Below are 22,770 nucleotides of genomic sequence, written 5' to 3'. Positions count from 1 at the left end.
TATTGTGATGTATGATCTTTATTTCTCGAAAAAAAAAATTAACAGAGTTGAGAATATCAAAAGCTATAGCTAACATGCAACAATACTGTTGCAAACACCATGTACTTTAGTATCTACAAATTCTAAACTGGCCTCATGAAAAAGAAACTTATAATTTTCACAAGGTCATATCTTAAAATCCTCTCCATAAAAATGAACAAAAATTGGACACAGGATTACCAATGTAAACGCATGTCAGTAACCAAGCAGTTGTTCAACTGACACAACAGTAAAATGCACTGACACGGAACAGCTTCCGGGACCACATTCACAGGTGAATAATTGGAACCCAGCAAAATAAATCTGTTGGGCTGTGAATGTGGTCCAGAAAGGTGTTCCATTTCAGTGCATTTTGCTGTTGTGTCAGTTGAACAACTGCTTGGTTACTGACATGTGTTTAGAGTAGAGTATTGAAGTAATCCTGTGTGTAATTTTGTTCATGTACAGGCTTAATAATTGGAACTCAGCAAAAGAAATCTGTTGGGCTGTGAATGTGGTCCAGGAAGGTGTTCCATGTCAGTGCATTTTGCAAAAAGCCATATTATAAATAAGACTGTCTCTTGCAAGTTGCTTTTCCTTACCCTGCACATCAAGTTTGTGTTTGCTCAAGACTCGTTGACATTATTATGGCTGGATCTATTATAATGGATGCATGTATGTTTGAATGGCCAGGTAGGAACTATTGTTTGTCTAGCGTGGATATTGTTATGTCCCCGAGGACAGGGATATTACTGTTAAGTTCCGCCATGAATAGTAATCGATAACAGAGCTACAAAGATGATTTTTATTTTGTCTGCCTTGCACGTCATGATCATAATTAGTTTTAAATTGTCGATGAATAGTGATTTTTTTTAGATGCAGCATACAGACATTGATACGATAGTGCACGATCAAAACCTTTGATAATGTAAAATCCCCAGGTACAATTTCATTCACAAACACTTGCATAAAATCCAATTTTAACTTGGGATAAGTGCAATTCACACGCCCTACCATTTACTTAGTTATATCTTTACAATTTCCATTATGGGTTTTATAAATATATCTTTATAACAATCTTGACAGAATCGTAGGCTTGCAGCATTTTTAGAGAGGTTTTGCTGTTATGTCATTCTAGCAGTTTTTTAGAGCGGGAAGAATTGGCTCACTTTTTGTGATATGTGCGTGTAAAACAATGAAACAATCAATTGCAAAGTTGATCATAGGAGGTCTATTCTAGGTGTAATGTATATAAAGTGAATTAACCTTCATAACTACAATCATGGTCACAACTCACAATGTTCAGGCACACGTTGACGAGGGAAGTCCCTGCTTTGACTGTACATAAAATGACTCTTCACAACTACAATCGCAGTCAATTGTTTAAGGACACTGATACTTCAAATGTGCCCCCCCCCCCCTTTGCCCGTTTAATGTTACAACCTGTTGATTTAGTCATGCCCTCCTAGAGACACCCAACATTGATTTTTGAGGAAGAGGATGGGTGTTGTAGTATGGAATTGCTGATCCGTCGTTACTCCAGAGAAAGTACAATATTAGAATAGAATGTCCATTACAGCAGGAATAAGGTTCAAAATCTGTCGCAAGTTTCACGCAAGTGTTCCAACAACTTTTGACCGGGATTGTAGCTGTTAGAAAAAGAAAAACTATTATAGGTTGACCAAGATAACACTTGTATACAGACGCAAGGGAGACACATGACTGGACTGGTCAATCGATCAATATAACTTAAATGCAGCCCAAGGCGGCCGCTCTGTCCCCATAGTTAACAAGCCAACCCGGTATTGAATAATGTAAATATTATGTGCTCTTAATGGTGTGTACTATGGGAGTACAAAGCTATGAAAGGTTTTGCTACGTACCATGGCATTCTAGCTACTGAGGTGGAGATTATGGAACGTACATTTCACATTTCTCGAAGGGATATATGCGTAGGAAAGCTTAGCAGCCTAGAGTGTATTGTATCCATATTTGATGGCAAATCTATTATATTTTACATAGTACGTTCCATCATGTTCATTTCTAATAGCTGGTAGGGTTGTAGCGTTCCTGGAAGGGGGGATATTGTGCGTTCAAAAAAAGTACATTACAATGCAATGCCACTTTGACAAAAAGCAAGTACTAGAGCTTAAGATTAAATTGGTTCTAGATATTGCCTTTTTGAAATAGTATGATTCATGCAGTGTAACTATAAAGTACCCAGTCAATTTTTGTTAGATTTATATTTTCATCACAGAAATCACTCCTTCTTTGTGAGAAAAACAAAAAGCAGATGAACCTGTTACAAACTATTTGTTTGATTTTAGTGTGTTTTAGTGGCTGTCAGTGTGTATCGCATCAAAATACTACATACCATATGTATGCTTACATTTTACAAAGACTTTACATCGGTACACACATAAGTTACAAAATGGCCGCTGCTTTAAAAGCTTTGATAGCTTTGACTGACTCAAGAGACGTAAACCAAGTATAGTACAAACTCCCTTAAATATAGTTAAAGCAGCATAACCTTGAAAATTGTCACGGGTGCTTACATAACATTTAGAAAAGCATGAACGGGTATATCACATTTTCTCAAGCGCACCTTGGCTTTCCAATATTGCAGGAGGCTATGGCTCTGAATAACTCGACTTGTTTTATTGATGATTCCGCATGGAATTCCGGTTTATTAGTAAAACTACACCTTTACCTTGTACTTTATATGGAACATAGTGTGGTAATGTCAGCACGGTTGCAAGCCCATGTTCCATGCAACCTGTGTAAAGAAATCAGCAGCAACTTGGCCATATGAGTACATCCTTATGTCTAGCACACACACACACCAGTTAGCATGCAATTGGTACAACATGAGCCAGTGGCAAGTGGTCCAGATTTCATGACAATAATGTCTCTGAATGTTGGCTGTGATTTGGTGAGATCAATGCAATATAACAGTGGATGGTGTCAATGGGTGCAATGCTAATACAATCTGGATGATATAACTACTAGAAAGGCAATTTCACGATATATAACTTTCTCTTTTTGTTTCTGCTCCTTGAAAATAAAAACCTATGGTGTAATTTTTGTAAAGATTCTTGAGGAAATGCCAAAGCTTCATGTTGGATATTGTCTGCACCTGCGCAAGGTGGCGATAGTCTGCTTTTTATTTTAATTAGGTTTTGTAATGGTTACATGATATCATATGGTTAAAAATATGCTGGTTAGAAACATAACTTGCAAAATGGCCGCTGCTTTAAAGCTTTGATAGCTTTGACTGACTCAAGAGACATAAAACCAAGTATAGTACAAACTCCCTTAAAGTAGTTAAAGCAGCATAACCTTGAAAATTGTCACGGGTCCTTACATAACATTTAGAAAAGCATGAACGGGTATATCACATTTTCTCAAGCGCACCTTGGCTTTCCAATATTGCAGGAGGCTATGGCTCTGAATAACTCGACTTGTTTTATTGATGATTCCGCATGGAATTCCGGTTTCTTAGTAAAACTACACCTTTACCTTGTACTTTATATGGAACATAGTGTGGTAATGTCAGCACGGTTGCAAGCCCATGTTCCATGCAACCTGTGTAAAGAAATCAGCAGCAACTTGGCCATATGAGTACATCCTTATGTCTAGCACACACACACACCATTTAGCATGCAATTGGTACAACATGAGCCAGTGGCAAGTGGTCCAGATTTCATGGCAATAATGTATCCAAATGTTGGCTGTGATTTGGTGAGATCAATGCAATATAACAGTGGATGGTGTCATTGTGTGCAATGCTAATACAATCTGGATGATATTACTACTAGAAAGGCAATTTCACGATATAACTTTCTCTTTTTGTTTCTGTTCTGCTCCTTGAAAATAAAAACCTATGGTGTAATTTTTGTAAAGATTCTGGAGGAAATGCCAAAGCTTCATGTTGGATATTGTCTGCACCTGCGCAAGGTGGCGATAGTCTGCTTTTTATTTTATTTAGGTTTTGTAATGGTTACATGATATCATATGGTTAGAAACATGCTGCATATATTTGAGAATGCCTCGCTAGTCATAATGATTATGTTGCATCATGTTCAGGCACAACCCTGGGTTGGCTTTATATGACACTTTGTTGCTAATAGCGTGGAGCTATTCTCCGCTAGCGGCTTGGTTATTAATTTTATTAAGTCATTAAATCTGCTTCATTTCCTACGCATTATTCTAATTATAGAAGGAATCTAATAATTCATGTAAATCGTAATAAAATAATTAGCATTGTTTTTCAACTAGTTTGAGATGCAAAGTTATGAATTTTGGATTTTGTTGAATTAGTGTGGATGTGTTTGATAATCCTACATTAACGAGAGTGAAAGCTGCTGAATTTAGCGTTGCATACAATGAGGTGGTTTTACATGTTTAACCCTAATGCCCCAGTTGCTTTTTGGCAAGGGGGAAAGAAAGAAGGAAGGAAGAAAGAAAGAAGAAGAGGAAATTGTTTTTTTCTCGGGTGCAGTTTTGAACCACTGACCCTTGGGTACCAGAGACGTGCACGGGCATACCTTGCCACAGGAGTGTAGCTTGCCTGGCCAAGCTTTTTGTCGCCATATGACTGTTCAAATGATGACGAAATCGCATCACATGGGATACCTGCCCATGCATACACTTTAAGAATTGAGGTTTTTTGATGTTTGGTACGGTTAGGGTTAATGCTATCAAAGTAAATAAGTAGGATTTCTAGTTATCAGCATCAGAAGCATTGAAGTCATCAAATATGGATTTTGAGCTTGGTAATCTAAATCACAAGGTATGGTCATAGTAAACATTAGAATGGCTGATCAGAGGATATGCTGGCAGGTCTTTATATTCATGACATTGATGATACGGGTAACAGTATGCATTAAAAACTTCCATGTAGGGGTCCACAGACTCATGGTAAATCCAATTTTGGGGGTCAAGTGGTCAAAATTGTGGTCCAAGACCTACTTGCAGATTCAAGTTATTATAAGCATATTAATGCAATAAAACAAAATCAGTCTTTCAATCTCTCAAATCAAGTTTTATTCGTGTAAATGTTGACAAAAAAGTGCACTCGGATTCGAACCGGTGACCTTTGATTTGAGTGTGATATACATGGACAAAAACATGGCCAAAATAATTCTGTTGCATTTTACTTTTTTCTGCAGTATAAAATAAATCTTTAATAAACAAGAAGTGAACCTCCAATTTCAATGAATTTTCAGTGTATTAAACAAGGGAAAGAATATGGCATTGGAAACGATATTGATTTAGTTTGACAAATGATTCCTTGTACTTGATCATGTCACAGGTAATGGTACAAAATGATAGGTGGTAATGGCGTGTAAATCACTGTAATGATGTTGTCGTAGCTAGGCACGCATATGCAACTAACATTCACAGCTAAACCAAACAAAGACTTCAATGTTTTACCTTTTACCAGCTGAAGACGGTTGGCGAGATATCCAGTTTTATTCATTCAATTATCAATTTGCTAGTGTAGTGCATGTTAGAATATGACTGTTGCTTAGTCAACTGGCTCGCGCTTTCATTGTTACGAACCACTGATCGAAATGATCACAACACAAAAGTCTATGGCATATCATAATTCGAAACAGGTGTATGAGCCCAGGCTTGAACCAGTAACCAATGTTTACTAACATGCATTATGGCAGCGAATTTTTCCTAAGCTTTTTTTTTTTTTTTGTTAAAGTTACTTCTGTAAGTTTCATTCAAAAGATAATATCAGCTATTAATTGCTTGCAATGTAATATTTTATATTTGTTTGGCTATTTAGAGAAAATGATGCACAAAAATGATAAATATATGTGTGACGTGTCATGTCAAAAGCAGACACTTTTGGGCAGGATCGTAAATGGAGAAATAGCCAAAAATCTGCCCGAGGTGATTTTTTCACAATTTGGGTTTGTTGCGAATTTGTGATGTTATTAATGTTAAAAATATTGTCTGATAGTTTCAGACCGAATATAACTGGCATCTTGTATTTTTTGAGACATTTTTCAAGGTAATTCCTACTCTCAACATTGTCAATAATATTTTTAAAGGCTGATATCTCAATTTCCAATTGTATATTACCATAACTTACAAACTCATTATTTTCGCTTAGGAATGTCCGATTTCATTGGGGAAAATGGCGTTATGGAGCAAAATATCTCTATATTTAAGATATGTAAAGACCTCAAAATTTATAACCTGCCCAAAAGTGTCTGATTTTGACATGACACGTCACATATGTGATTTGTTATCAGCCGATTTGCAGATATTCGCCCATTGCATGGTTCCGCCATATTGGAGGAGAGCCTCAATATGACAGCATACGTGAATGGAAATTGAACCAGTCATAGAACATTGTGTAAAGTTATTTAATTCATCCATACATGTCAATTGCTAGTTAAGAGCTATCTAACAGCATTTCTGATTGGTTGATAACTTGAAATGCTCATTTCAATTGCCAATTGTGACAAGGCTTTGAACTATTTCTGGTCAAACTTGCATTTGCAGATAATCTTATTAATACCCTCCTTGATTGGTTCAAAATTGAACACATTATTCATTTGGGCCAACCGGCAGGTAGTTCTCATAGAGTTAATAAGAAGTCAAGTTTTGAAGGAAAAAAACTGGCTCACTCTCAATACAGTGTTGGTTGCCTTACCCTATCTGTATCTTCAGTATGATATGGAAAAGTGAATTATTGCTGACTTCATACATGCGTAAAAAGAATTATCAAAAAGGGAGATTTTGAGTGTGAAGTACAGATCTAGGTGTTGCATACAGGAAATACGTGGGTGTAGCAATAAATAAGGAAAATTATAGATGTGATATTCATAACCCTTTTTTAATGTGTACGTGTAAGGGAGTAGTCTTGTGGGGATTTTAACCTGCCTTGTGGCAGGGAGGAATTTTATTGGGAAGAGGAGTTGAAATAATACTACAAATGATCAATGAATATGAAATGAAAAAAAAAAAGTCAGGGACTTGTAGCACACCCACCTAACCACTTAAGACCTTGACTTGATGTTGACATCGATAAAGTACAGTCCCACCATGACTTAAAGGGACACTCAGAGATGGGTTGCCACCAATGATTTAGAATCAAAGAGTACCGACTCTGCCATGTTTGTATGTTGCGCAAGGATGCAACTTAAAGCCATATTATAACATTTCTGTAAAAATAGATTATTATTTATTTTCCATAAAATGTTAGCTTTTACTGTCAGATATGTCCCCTTTTAATTTTGAGCCGAACAAGTGAGGTAAAGCATAGAAAATCAGAATTTACTACTAGCACCCATGCATGTTTCTCCCGCGGCAGTGAATTCTATTACATTCAAGCAGACTCACTCATCAGCATGTGATCGTCGGAACACATGCAAGACTGCTGAATTCAGAAACCATGCTTGCCAACTTATTTTAGCAAATGACACAATTATAGACCAACAGATACTTACAAAGGGATTGACTTTTGTTACTGAGTTACTGTAATCAAATTAATCTTACCAATTCTTGGTTAGGTAGACTATTTAGTACATAATATATCTCCTTGTGTCTCTTTAAATTGCCTCATTGTCCTGCTTAGAACAAAGAGGTTTTTTTGCCTCAATCAAGTTACTCAAATCTAAAATTAGCTTACTTACATCTAACTTTTAAGGGCTGCTCTTGAGGTCTCTTTCATTCACTTTGAAACAGGATGTTTTCATGTGTGACACGTCAAGCTAAGTGAGTGGTGTGTCTCTGGAATAAATTTTGGAGAAGTTAGTCAACATCAAAGTTGGAAATTTCTTATTAAAGTGATAACTTAAAGAATGAGGTGGCCTATATGCTAATGTATTATTATTCACAGAAATGTGAAGTATCTTAGAAACCGCAATTCCAATTATTGATGAAATTTTCAACATATTGTAGCTTTTGTAATCAATAAGAATAACAGATTTGAAAAGGAAGATGTTTTCAGACCGCATGATATGCCTGATAAGTTGATTGCAAAAGATATAAACCAAAGTATGAATATTTATTACTTGTGGTGTGTGTTGATGATGGACTCAGATACTGTAATGTTTTGCCACTTTCAAACATCTTCAGTTTTATTTCAAAAATGAACCTACTAGCTGGAGTCTGTATCCCTCTCATACTTAGACTGAGAGGAGGGGGAGGCTAGCCCAGAGTCTATATCCCTCTCATACTTAGATTTAGAGGAGGGGGAGGCCAGCCCAGAGGGCAACCTCTCAGGGTAGTGAGTGTACTCCACAAAAGTATACTAATATAAAGCAACAGAGCCCATAAGTAGTTGAAATCACCTGAATTTGTATTGTAATGGTATTAGATGGATTTAGCAGTGCCCTATATTTCAAACTGTCATCAGTAAATCATGTTTGCCAATTTGTGCAATGTGCATTTTAAAATTGTTTTCTTAGTTTTTCCAGTTTGGCCAAAATCCTCCAAAAATATTTTTTTTCCCCAACATAGTCTGTTTCAGTATGTTTGTTTTACATGCATGACCCATTTAATTCAAACGATAAGACTTGAATTATGAAATAGTCGTCTGCAAATCAATAATGCGATGCGGAGGGAGATATATATTTTCATCAAGATGTAGGTTTCCCGTATCATGTTGATGGTACGCTGCAGACAGCGCATTCTAATCCACTTCAATTGGGATTGTTATAATCCGCAATAAGTGCACATTAACCTGTGATGCAATGTGAGGAGTTTTGTTCCAATGTGTATTGTTTTTATACCTTGTGGTTTAATGACCTTTGACCTTGTATCCCACAATGCAGTATTCCAGGTTTATTTCTACTGGTAGTATTCCCATGTCTGCCTTTGAGCTTCTTGATTTTATAGACCACTTGACATGTGACGTCATTGCCCGGCAGTATGCGTGCAAATTATGGCAATTTCCATTGTTCTTTGCCCTGCAGTGTGCGTACGCATCGTCGTTTGCTCAGGGCACGTGCATTTTAAAAAGCCTACCACATTATATATAATACAAGAAGTGTAGCGGTTCCTTCAAGTATATCGATAGACCAGTCCCTCGCCTTTGTTGATAAACAATAATGTGTTAAGTGGTCTATACAGTATAGCTCAATATGAGACCCCAGGAAAATTGCATCATGGGTTATGGGGCGAAAAGTCTAAACAAATTAGCTCCTGATATCACTGATCTTGTTGAAACTAAATCAATCTATACCAAAATGCACTATACAAATAGTCATATTGATAAGTAGGCTATATCTCATCCTGCATGTATATATTATTGATGGGACCTTTCCTACTCGGCACACACTCCTAATGTTCAATTGCAGTCCGTACTCGCAATATTGAGCCTCCCAATGCGGAATGCGGAAGGGAAATGAACGTTGTCAAAATGAACATTGTATTACCAATGTTCAATTTCCTTACCACATATATTAGAGCAGGCTCTCTCTTCAATGCAGTGGTGTTATGTACCAAGTTGCTTTACCCTTTGCTGACGGGGATGAATTTCATATTTTATTACACACAAAATGTAAATTGCACAATTCTTTAACAACTGCTTTTTAAAGAACGATTGTCCCAATCCCCACGTGGACACCTTTTCATGTTGAATCTGATATTGAAATATTGAAAATTTGAGGGAAATTGTAATCAGAATTTTGAGGCATATAATCTGTGTACAGGTGGCAGGTAGGCAGAGAGGGTTAGGGAATAGCAGTACCTTGCTTACACCTGGTGGTGCATTAAAGTGAAACAGTTAATTGAAATATGAGGGAGAAGTAGGAAAACAGACCATAAATGAAAAGGGAATCCCACTACTACTATAAGCCTGCCAGCTAATCGTGCTTTCTATGTAGCCAACCATATCGCCACCTATTTGTTGATTGCTTGCTTGGTGATGGTTCCATGCCCAGCGTCCATGCTAGCTGGAAGAAAATGAGACTTAGGCTATTGAAATTACTCCTTCAGTGTTCCTCCATCACTACTGGGTAGATATGCATCTTTTATGAAAGTGTTGATGTAAGGGTCTTGAGGGGCGTCAAAACACAAGAATGTCAAACTTAGGGGTTGTATTTTTGAGTAGACCAATAAAAGGTAGCAATATTGCACTATAAATAGATGTTTGATGCACAGACATGTTGTCAGCTAGGTCTGAAATTTGTTACTTGTACAAAGTCGGCTATACTCCAACATAATGTTTTAAGCTTGACAGCTATGTAACAAGTGCTACACATCTAAAAGCCACATGGTGTAATTTTGTACTACAATTGCTATTTTATGTAATGAGGATTATCTTTATAATACGCTTATGAGAGAGTAATAATAATATGTAATTAAAAACTTTTGGCTTTCAGTTTTCTGCTTCGCTAATTCTGGGTTGATTGGAGTTAGCGAGCCGAAGCACCATCAAAAGCAGGAAGGGGCCAATTATAAGAAAATTCAGTATTAAAATTGCAGGCCACTGAGACGATATTTAACTAAAACTATTTATAACAATATCAGAGAGATAAATCGCCCTGAAAGGCAGCCAATTATGTATCACATGATTTTGAATGGCAGCAGGTGGTTTTTGAGATATAGTGCAGGTGGTGGTCGCCGTGCATTCTCTAATTTCAGTAAATATTCATCGTCAACCTTGTAATTGAATGCGCTTATTTTGAAATTTTAAAACGCTTGAAATATCACAAACAAATAGGCCTATGTTAATAAATAATATAAATACAAGCTAAAACCCACAAAACTATAACAGAGTATATGGAAAAAAATGCCATACGGCCGAACGGTTTTGCCGGCTCTCTCTGACCATCATGCCACCCGCTGCCTGATATAGTGTGTCTTGTCTTGCATTTATACATTTATACATGTGTGTATATGCCCCTCATCAGGATTATGTTAGTGTTCATGTTAGTCCTCAAAGGTGAAAGAGGTAAAGGCGGCGAACCTGTATATAAACAGTGATCGGAGTGCCCATCTCTCTTTCATTGGCGATTAGGCCAGACTCCTCCATGTAATGTTGCTATAGGGGGATCGCTACACCTCCTCCACAGTGAGTCTGTAATTACCTTCCCAGCATTAAAGAATGCCGGTACCCATTTATACACTTGGGTGGGGAGGAGTAATCGAGATAAAGTACCTTACTCAAGGGCACAACACAATGGCGTCGCCGGGGTCGAACCGGCAACCTTCCGATTATGAGGCGGTGCCCGTTACTCTCGTCCTCAAAACTGAATGATATTGTATGTAAAAACTTCGTTGGAACTTGTACACTTCAAATCCACATCTGTATTCATACTATTGGGCTATGCCATTTAAAATCCACACTACCCATGTGGAAGATTTAGCTGAGGTCTTCCACAGTGGGAGTCCGCATTTTGATTAGTAGAGACAAATTTGATAAATTCCATATGAAATACTCACTCCAGTTGTGGAAGATATATAGGTAAAGCCATAATACATGGAGAGTATGGGTTTCAAATTGATTGACCCTGACCAATTACATTTGAAAAACATACTCCCCTGTGGAAGATATTTCCACAGGGATAGTGTGGATTTTAAATGGAATAGACCATTGGTATCCCACCTGTATGGATTTTGTTGTTGTTGACAAGATTCAAGAAGAAGAAGCCATCTACATTCAGTTCTTTGTGGAATTTTACATTTCTTCCAACTGACACATTATATATATTGCAATACATTTTCTGATAAAAGTGTATGACAACCTTTTAAGCTTTTAATATTGAACCACAGTTCTGCAATATATCATTGATTTTTCAACCTATGCAATGCCAATGTCAGAATTTTTTTTTAAAGGTAATCATATAAAAATGAAATATTTTACTCCATATGGTAAATGGTGAAATATTTCTATATTCAAGAAATACATTTAGATTATCTATATTGATTTATTCATGTCTTAAAAAAATTAAGTGCTTTGTATTCTGATTTCTGTATTCTGATTTCTCAAAACAACTGTACCTGCGAATTAGTGCCTTATTTTTGATTTGATGCATATGTCAATACATTGAAGGAACTAAACGTTGAAAAGCAGCAAAGAAACAAAAATTATAATTGCATGTCTTCGTTCTCTTGATAGAAGTAAATAGCAGACTAATGTGTCACTCTGCTTGCCTGAAAGAGGTGGCAGGTACATCATCTGAATATTGTGCAAGACTTGTGTGAGTTTTGAAGACAGAAGTGTTAATGCTCTATTTAATGTGGAAGCTTTTGACATTTGTAGGGTAAGGGTCATTGCATTGGCATGGTTTACTAGTGGTTTGTTCCATTCTGGATGTTTTAATATCAAATATGAATGTTGAATTTAAAGCATTCCATTCCATTAGAGGATGGGTTCCAGATAAATAGCACTTAAACATGGAAAGCTATGATTTGGTTACATGGATATAGGCCTAATTGGTGATCCAACAGAAAATTATTTAAAAAAACTTGATACAATAACTGAACCATTGGTACTATGTTTTGTTGTTAGCTTACTTGATGTATGCTTACTTATCCAACATATATGTTAAATAGGCTTACTTGCTTGACATGCTGATTGTAACACCTGCTTTGACATACACTTACACTTAGATTTGATGGGTTAAAATTATAGGTTCAAGCCTTTTAGTTCCCCATATCCATTCTTGTTCCAAAACTTGTCAATTTTGCCCTTAAATTGGTTTGTTGTCTTGACATTCACCACTTCTGCAGGAAGATTATTCCAGGTGTCAATCACATAATTCTATCATCCCTGTGATGAGTAAATCCATTTTATGAGTTTGAGTTAGAGTTTGAGTTAGAGTTGCATTTTAGAGTTCAATTTAGAGTTTGAGTTACAAGCTGGAGTTAGAGTTGATTTTAGAGTTTGATTTAGAGTTAGAGTTACAAGTCGGGGTTAGAATTCTAACTCTAAAATGCAACTCTAATTCCAACTCTACCTCTATCTTGTAACTCTAACTCTAAATTGAACTATAAAATGTAACTCTAACTCCCAACTCTAACTCAAACTCAAACTCATAAAAACTCAAGACTCCCCTGTGATGGGCAATCCTGTGTTCATCTCAGCAATTGCGGTATATGAAAGGCGTCTCATACCACACATGCCGACTGCCTTGACATGCACTAGGATCTTGAAACATGCTCATCAATCAGGACACAGTTCTGTAACCTCAATAGGCTCTTACCTGCATGAAATGACCTTTCAGTATGACTGGTACAAAAACTCATACTCTGCAACTTGAGGTCAAATTTTGAGCTAGTATTGAATAGAGGTTATTGAGCTTTGCCAATGGAGATGTGTTCATATTGGCTCATAGTGACATGTTTACTCTCTACGCCTTTGTCATCTCACATTCCCCACTACATCATTTTATAAAAGGATGTTGTCTACTCAGCATGTTTCCTTTTTCCACAAGCAAGCCTTATATATTGGTCTCAAGTACTACCAAGGAATCTTACTTTACTTGTAAAAAGTCCAGACACCTGTTTTTCACAAGAGTTTCTTTGGAAGCGACTTGAAGATTCCAGGGATTAGTTTGGATACTTGAAACAGGTCTTACAAATGAGCATTTCCATGAAAGTCTCTTTGCAGCAAACCTGAAATCAAAGGTGTTTGGAAAGGCCACTTGCTTCACTCTCACTCCAGACAGGTGTCATTTGTCAAAGTATCGCTCTGCAACTGCATGGCTGCTTTTAAGTTTCATCAAAGACAATACTTAAAAGTTGCATTCACTTCACAGCAAACATTGAATTTGCCATTTTCCACTGTATTCTTCAGCATTTGACGGCCTTGGTTACCCCAGTGGCCTCTGTGAAAGTTTTGAAAATTACCAGATGCTGACGCAGTATAGTCCCACCCGCTTTTGGGTGAACATTTTTCAAAATTGGGGGTGGGACTATACTCAATTTCAAAAAAAAAAATTTTTTTAAAAGTTTTTTCGGTTTTGTAGTGTCCCTAGACCTAGACCTAAATGCTAGGATCATTCATGGTTGACCTAAAAAAAAAAAAAAAAAAATTCAAGATATTTTGTATTTTTAATATGAAAATTGATAATTTGTATTCATGTCATAGTCTATTAATGATTTCAAAATGCATTGAATTTGAATGCATTTTGAAATCATGAATAGATTATGACATTTTTTAAATTTCTGAAATTTTTCGAAAAGTTGGGGGTGGGACTTTACTCGAAGGTGGGACTATACTCGCGTCAGTACGGTAGTCCCCTTATAAAAATGTTAAATTTTGATCACAATTAAATTCAGATAAATCAAGAATTATAGATCCATGTTGGATCAGGTGTCAAACTTGCTGGATCCATTCTTATTTTTCCCACCAGTTATGCTGGGATGTAGAGCCAATATGGCACTGAGTACAAGCAAGCATTAATGCTTTTGACCCTTAGAGGGAGTTAAAGGGAAATTAGACTATTGGAACAGTATCTATACCTAAGGCAGAGCATACACCTTTAAATCAGTTGCCACTATTATGTGCTCGGAGTTACAACCTGCTATTAATCTGCTTTTATGATGCAATACTTTTTGTAACAAGCACTAAATTCTGAGACATGTAGCTTGACATTTTTGTTTCAAACATTGAACGTTATTATATCAATTTCTAATCATATAAATGGAAATTGATTGGAAGAAAATTATTGGTATAATTGATGAGCATTGGCGTATAATTGATAATTTAATTATGAGTGCTCCGAGTGTGCCAGAAGTAGGCCATTGATGCATAGTTCACACGGAATGAATACGCTCTTCTAAAACAGTTGAAAGATTTCGGCTGCGATATATTTCAAGTAATACCAGTGGATAATTTAGATGTGTTCATCATCAATCATCAAACATTTGCCAATGTACCATGGTAAATTAGCAGAAATATTGGAGGCTAACATATAATTGCAGTAGTAAATTAACCCGGCAAAGGCATTGTGAAGATAGGATCAGTCTCGAATTATACAAATTACATTTTGAAATCGGTGCCCAAAATACTTGATGCTATTTACATCTCCACATTATACCATGATATGAGGAGGAATAAGTATGACACATGATACCATCTTATGCATCATCTTCACCTACATAGTCTATCAGAAAAACTAGATTTGAAAGCCAATGCCTTAGTAAGCAACCTCAACAAGTATGCATTTGCTTAGATTATAGCTCGCAAAGAAGTCTTCAATTTCTGCAATTAATTCGTCCAATTTCCACGGCATTATAAAGTGGGTTTTCAGTTGCTGTCTGGAGTAGATAGCTTTAAGATTGATAACATAACACATAAGATTTACTTGATATGCTTTATTCTAGATTTGAATGGATATTATGAAATTAGGATATCATCGTAGATTTTGACACAATGTTGTGAATATATATTAGATACATATCGAGAGATGACGAATGATAATTGGTGTATATAACCTCGGGTGAAATATCCGAGGCAATTGGATGTATGAATTATAGATGAAGGCAAGCTCAATTGACCTTGAAAATGTTTACATTAAGTTGAATTATTTCATCATTCAGCAAGGCTGATTGTTTTCTTTAATTGCTTACACACATCACAGAAAAGGTCCCGTAGCAATGCAATTAAATATTTATGAATGATATAGTATATTGTTGTACCTGTTCATATATCCCAACAATGTCAATTACATCTAGCTTCAAAGAGAATTTGTAATGCATTGAAATGTGTACTATTACATATCTAAATACATCGATAAATATTACCCGGTTAAGGGTTTGAAAGGGTTCAAGGAGACTTGCGTCTTGTAAATTCCCTTTTTCGTGGAAGTGCTGAAGGGGATGTATCTTTAAGTATAATGCCACCAGGCTTTTATTAAGTAAATAAAAGCTAGAACACTTGTGATCATATTAGTGTGCAATCAGTATGGTGCACCTGCTTTAAACTTACCTCCTTAACTTCTTATACCGATCTAACCGTTACATTTTGTTACAGTAATTCAGGTGTAGAGTTAGCTGTAATCCTTTTAAGTGTTCCTGGCTTTTTTTAAACAAATTTTCATTTGTTTTTAAAAGTGTCACAGTAGCTGATGCAATTGGGGGAAGAAGATTGTAAATTTTTCATGTGGTATGTGTCGAGAGATTCAGATGACATGCACTTGATCTGCTTAGAATATAGTAGGTAATTTAGATCAGAGCGCAAGTGATGTAGCATGATGGTGTACCTATTATCTCGGTTGCTAAGGGATTATTCATTCAGTAGAAACCTCCCATGATAGCTACCTGAACATGATTGAATGATAATTATGTGTAAATGATGAAAACAAAGGCAGTAGTATTCCATGCACAGTTGAGCGTACCGTAAAGGTGAGATGGCTCTTTAAGCATTGAATTATGTGATGCCGTCAATGTGACAGATTTCCGTAAGCTAGGAGTATCTGAGAATTCTCACTTGTAATGCACAAAAGAAGTAGAAGGCATGACATTTTTAACTTCTTATGCAAGGCAACTATTTGGAAGATACATTTTATTGCCATGTTTGCAGTAATTACAAAAAGATAATGAGCTATGATTAGTAAATTCTTGTTAAGACCAGTTCATGCATATTTATGGGGTAGTGGTTCTTAATATCAATATAGACATTTGGGGAAAATCTGTGTTTTGTGAGTCAACACTTACAAATTAAGTATCCGGGTGTATGCAGAGCATCAAGGGGAAAGCAACGAATTATTGTCGGGTCTTGCGGTATTGACATGTTCAAATAGATAGCCCATTGTGAATACATAGCCAAGGCATGTGAACAGACAAAGACCTTGGAACTGTCGTTAATGGCATCATGGCCCTAGCATCTTCTCAGCAACTTTTTTCTCATTTTATTTTTGGGTTGCATTGCTATTAATTTGAATCGAAGGACGGTATTGCATCGTTGTTGATCTGATTCATCAGGTTGTCATATTACAAGTTAAAATTAGAAGTGGGATCAATAAATTTGACGATAAATTTGACATATAATATTTTGTTGCATGAACCGAACTAACGAAGGAAGGTCAGATCCACTGCTTGTGTAACAAAATTACGGGCTTTGTAAAGTTAGAAAGGCTGAATAAAGAAACGTGTAAGAAGATATCATGGGTATTTGATAAAATGTCACGTTTGTTTGTAAGACGGAACTTGATAGAGGTTTTGTCATACTTTGGTTAGGTAGCTGTGTATACAGATTGAATATAAAGATGGGACAATGTGGCTATTTTTAGTCGAGAATTCATCTTGTATTTGTACTATCTGTCCATGTGTAAGGACATCAGCGAGTCTTGACCTTAAACCGACTTGCAACTTTATTTTTAAATCACAGGGACAACATTTTTTGAAAAGTAAACTTTTTTTTGTAGGAATTAAAATGTCAGAAGCTATATTTAAAAGTTAAAGTGGACTGTTTGTGAGGTTAAGTTAATCAAATATACTTTAAAATTAAAAAAAAGGGGTTTTACACACAAGAAGAAGGAATTTAAGAAAATAACATGATTTGGAAAAAAAAACCCTACGAAGTGTAATATTTTGGTCTCTTTGTGAAGAACCCAAATTTGAACCACAATGATATAATTCCAACTCTTGCTGTTAGATCTGATAACTGTGTGAACTGTTATATTCACCCTTAGAAGAGTTCCTTATGATAAACGTTATCTAAATCGGTAGGGTTATCACTATGAAATTTTGACAATGAAAATCACACTGATATTTACCTCAACTCTGAAAACATGCTGAAAAGAAATTCAGTGTGAAAAATCACACTGAAAACAAACCCTTTGTTATGCAGTTATGCAAATGAGAATAATGCTCATTTTCACTGAAATATCTCTGAAAACTTTAACCTGGGGCAAATCACACTGAAAATCTACTGAAAAGAATTGACCTCTTGGTAAATCACAATGAAATTGTTCACAACCGTGGCAGTGGCGATTCTTTAATCCCACTGAAATTGATTTAATCACACTGAAATGAGCTGGCCAGTGCTATTGTTATGTAAATTTATCCTCTGAATCATTGCTCATTATAGCAAGTATCAAAATACTGAAAATACACTGAAATACTTCTGAAACACAATTTCAGAGTTGACTTTCTTTTGTTCTGGTCATTTCAGTGTTGAGGTTTGCTTTTCAGTGCTTTTTTCATTGACAAAATTTCATAGTGTATAGAGCATGGTGTGTTTGTTCTGGTACTATGTTTATAGTTTGTTAAAAAATTATGAAATAGTGTCAGAAATCAGATCAATCAACTCCCAATACCTAAACATAACATACCAGTAACATCAAAGTTGGTAAGGTGGTAGAACAGAATGAGTTCTGTTGCTGTATAGTTTTTTGTAAATTTATCTGTATATTCATGAATATCAATGAACCTCATCTGCATATATAGTTTGGATTCACCATTACCCACTTTTTGGACACAATATAAGTTTTTGCTGATACACAAAGTTAATAATTGCCTATTGTTTTCTTGTTTATTTTTGCAGTCGCTGGAGAGCACCCGCCGGATGCTGCAGCTGTCGGAGGAGGTAAGATTCACCTGTACCTATCCATTGGTTGCATGCTTGTATCTCTCAATTATATCAGTCAGTCTGTCTGTCTGTTTGTCTGTTCATCAATTTTGTAGTAGCCATGTGAAGATGACATATGTGTACATCCATATCAAAAGAATGCACTTGTCGGCTGCTACTTGTGTCTCATTTCACATAATAGCTCTGAATAAATACCAAGGCACATGGTTGAGGAATGTTCTTTGTATTCCTAAACCATGCGACCTGGGATGATTTGAAGTGACCTCCACTTCGAAGATGAGTCTATTATGTGAAATGAGACACATGTTGCAGCCGACAAGTGCATCGTTTTAATATGGATGTACACATGTCCTAGCTACCAGTTGTCAGCCTGTAATTCCTCGCAATTACAAGTTAATTACTGAAGAGTGGAGGTAGGTACGTTACCATGTATACAGCTATTTCAGGCTTGCAGGAATGATTGGCAACTGGTGGATAAGATTTAGATCATCACCATTATGGACATGATTGGTTTTGTATGTATTGATTCATAAGTTTACTAAGAATGATTTCAGAATCAAACCTGTCATGTCAACCTTATAGTTGACCTGTCTGTCAATTTCTCCATGATATGCATGTGGGATGGACAGTTACTGGTTTCATTTTGAAGTCTTTGTTATATCTTTGTGTGTGCGTACTTGTACTTGTGATAGATGAGGGTGACTTCAAAACTTTAACACTCCATTGTCATGAAAATGCAAGAAAGTTGTAAGTGACGATCAAATTCATAGACACTTACAACTTTTTATCTTGCATTGTTTTTAATACATTGGGCTTATTTCATTTAAAATCCATTACCACCCTGTGGAAGATTTTGAAATAACTTCCACAGGGGAGTATGAATTTCAAATGGAATGAACACATTAGGCCGTTGTTCCATTTGAATTTCATACACCCTCTAAGAAAGTTTCAACCTGAATCTTCCACAGAGGGAGAGTGAGTTTCAAATGGAGCTGCCTAATGTGCTCATTCCATTTGAAAGTCATACTCCCCCTGTGGTAGATATTTCCAAAATCTTCCACAGGGGTAGTGTGGATTTTAAATGGAAAAGCCCATTGCAAGTGCAGCCTAGTATTATATGGCCGTAATCTCAATATTGACTTTTGGTTCAGTTTTGAAGGCACCCCCACATGTATGTAACTGTGTCTGTCATTGTGTGTTGTAGAAGTTTTAGTAGACCAAATGTGACTTTAACTTGAGCTTCTAAACCCGATGGTGGCTGGCAGTTAAACCATTAAACCTATTAGAAAAGGTGGATGCAAATGTACACTTCATGCCAGGTATCATATCTACTACCATTATATTACCTAGCTTTGGTGTTGAATTATGTGATATTTCAGGTATCATTTGTGTTGAAGCTAGTAACAAATTGGAATGTCTTTACCATCAGCAATATTTAGAAGTTGAAGTTGAAGTCACAATTACATTTTGCGTGTTTGTTCCTATATGTATGTCCATACTTGATGAGGGATTACTGTAAAACTTGCAAGCTGGTTACGTAGATGTGAGAAGATTTTGAAATCACTTGCTTTAAGCAATCCACATGTCAGGCATCAGATTTTTCAGGTTTTTGAAAGAATTCAGGCAGTTTTGTTGTCCAAATTTCCACATTTTTTCTCAGCTTGCTTTGAGCCTCTTAAGGCTGAATTCATGCGCCTTTTCAGGCAGTTTAAAAAAAAGCGAGACTCATGCCTGACAGGGCCTAGATTTTGACAAGAATCATGGAATTGCTTCTCGTAATGATTCTCGTATTTAGCTTTGATTGCAAGAATCAACTTCTAATGTTATATCATCCAGTAAATGCAATGACTGTGATGGATTTTGATTCTTGCAAACCAAGATGAAATCTAGGCCCTGCCTGACATGTGCACAATCTTTGCAGGCAGCAAGTCACAAGTTTTAAGTTGTCCTTTGTCAAGGAAGTGTATATAGTATGTGTTGTTACAAGTGTTACAGTATCCATGTATGGAAATGTCCTGTTTTGTCTGTCCGTCTGTCTGTTTGTTCGTTATTTAACATCAACCTGTATCATCATCAAATTTAAATACTGAATTCTATGTTTTCTAAGAATATGCCTGAGATGGGCATCAGAAAGTACAATGTTATCAATTACCAGATAGATATTAGTGCTATAAACTCAGGCATGGGATTTTCCAGTGGAAACGCTAGAACCAGTCTTTTTTGATGTCAAAATTCCCGCAGTTTTATTTATTTTCAGCCCATTTTTAGGTGTTTTTGTCCAATTTTACGCACTTTTCCAGCTTTTCCAGACTTTTTCATAAATGCGTAGTCCCATGCCTGAAACTGGATTGTTGATGTTTGGAATTCTTTAAGAATATCATATCACTAAGTTTTCAATGGTGCATGCATATACTTGTGAAGTGAAAGCAGGAGGGTACTTGTATTATAAAAGATAGCCCGATTGTATAATTAAATGAAGCTTGGAGTATAGAAGCTTAAATCCTCACACAAGTGTAAAACAAGGTAAACATGTACTTAACGGGTGAAAAAAAAGGAGAGGTAAACGAAGGAGATGGAAATCTGTTGTTTCTTAAGTGTCTCTTTAGTAGTCAACCCAGGCGCTAATTCACCTGTATCAATTTGCACTGACAACTTAATATGTTGTATCGGCCTTTTGAAGCTATCGGTCCAGCAAAACAAGCAAATGACGGTCAAGCTTGAAATAATCTGAAAGGGCACTAGTCACTCACTCACTCATTCACTGTAATTCGCTATTGATGTGCAATTTGCAGAATACGTTCTTCACTCTCATGTCGAACCTTTGCGGGCACACAGTTCAGATTCTATCGCTACTCAGTTAACCCTTTAACCTCGTCTTGGGATATTCATATTAATGCCATTGGGCTTTTTCCATTTTGAGATCCTTACAACCCCTATGGAAGCTAGACATGACCTACACAGGGAGGGTGAATTTCAAATGGGGTTTCCTGAATTGCTGACTCTATTTGGAATCTACACCCCCCTGTGTGGGAGATTAAGGTCTTGTCTAGGGGCTGTATGGATTTTAACTGGAATAACCAATGTACATCAGCAGGGTTGTGTTTATGTGTTAGTTACTACCCTGGATCAGGATCGGGGGATTCGGGAAAATAGCTGTGCTGCTATAATTGGCAATATCACGAAAGAAATGATATTCTGGAGAAGCATTAACCCTGTCAAATTGCAAATTAAGCTTAAGTTGGTGATATACATTTATTGTTTCTCTCAACATTTAATTTGCTTACCGAGAAAGCTTTCATGCAGTTGTTGTTGTTGTTGTCAGGCTTTGTACTACCAAGACTACATTATACAATTTCTGTAACACTGTTTGGAGCCTGTGAAATCCCCACCAGCCAGCGATAACCTGACTTTATTTTGACAACCAAAATTTGTAGGTCAAAGGGTTAGTGGCTACTTGGGTGTTTTTTTCCATTGTAAAACTTGACAAGAACATTTATGTTGAAATGGAATGGTTTTGTATCTTTTTAACTTTGCAGTATGTAGTGTAGTCATGACACATGAAGATTTGGGTAAACTGGAAGATTGGGTCCAGAATTTGGGTTACCAAAATATTTGTGTGGGCAGCCAAATATCTGGAATATAGGGCTTGCTATTGTCAAATTTACCATCCTTAGTGATTAAGATTCCTCTCATTTCCCATGTAATTGTTCAAACAAGCCTCATGTATCATTACTCACATTTTGAGGGCAAATATTCCATAGTTACCAGATTTGATCAGTTGATGGGATGGTTACGATATAAATCTTGTATAATACAAGATTTTCACCTTTAATGTATTCTTATGTTATCGTCAAAATCTGTATGCAAGTCATGAATTCTGTGCCAATTACATAATGGATCTGCAATTCAGAGCACACTCTGAAGGGCACTATTTTTACCTCATTTTCATCCGTTCTTGTGAATCGGTGAAGGGTCATTACCGTAAATATGGTTTGAATACAATGAATAAAATGATAATGCCTATCTCAGTATCGGGTAGTGTAGTACATACGAAAGGAAAGATGGGTAAATTTGCAAAATTGAGGCATAGAAACCAAAGTGGCTTTTAGGTTTTATTTTGTGCAAAGTAATGTTTGAATTTGACCCTAAGTTACGTTGTCTCAGTGATGCAAGCAGGGTAGTAACTGTTGTTCTTGGATTAGTTTAGGTCGGGTTTCTTGTTCTATCATGGTCATTTTAGA

General features: G+C 36.3%; 1 protein-coding gene across 13 annotated transcripts in view; it reads left to right on the top strand.

Annotated features, from left to right (window-relative positions):
* LOC140153685 (synaptosomal-associated protein 25-like) overlaps window positions 1-22,770 on the top strand; it is a 259,881-nt gene that overhangs the window by 163,845 nt on the left and 73,266 nt on the right. For all 13 annotated transcript variants that reach the window (XM_072176506.1, XM_072176502.1, XM_072176503.1 and 10 more), the window contains one exon: window positions 18,485-18,526. In XM_072176506.1, the coding sequence (XP_072032607.1) occupies window positions 18,485-18,526 (42 nt within the window). The remainder of the gene's footprint in view (window positions 1-18,484; window positions 18,527-22,770) is intronic.

The sequence above is a fragment of the Amphiura filiformis genome, chromosome 5 (assembly GCF_039555335.1).
Source record: "Amphiura filiformis chromosome 5, Afil_fr2py, whole genome shotgun sequence".
Lineage (NCBI taxonomy): Eukaryota > Metazoa > Echinodermata > Ophiuroidea > Amphilepidida > Amphiuridae > Amphiura > Amphiura filiformis.
This window is presented reverse-complemented; position numbering and strand designations above follow the sequence as displayed.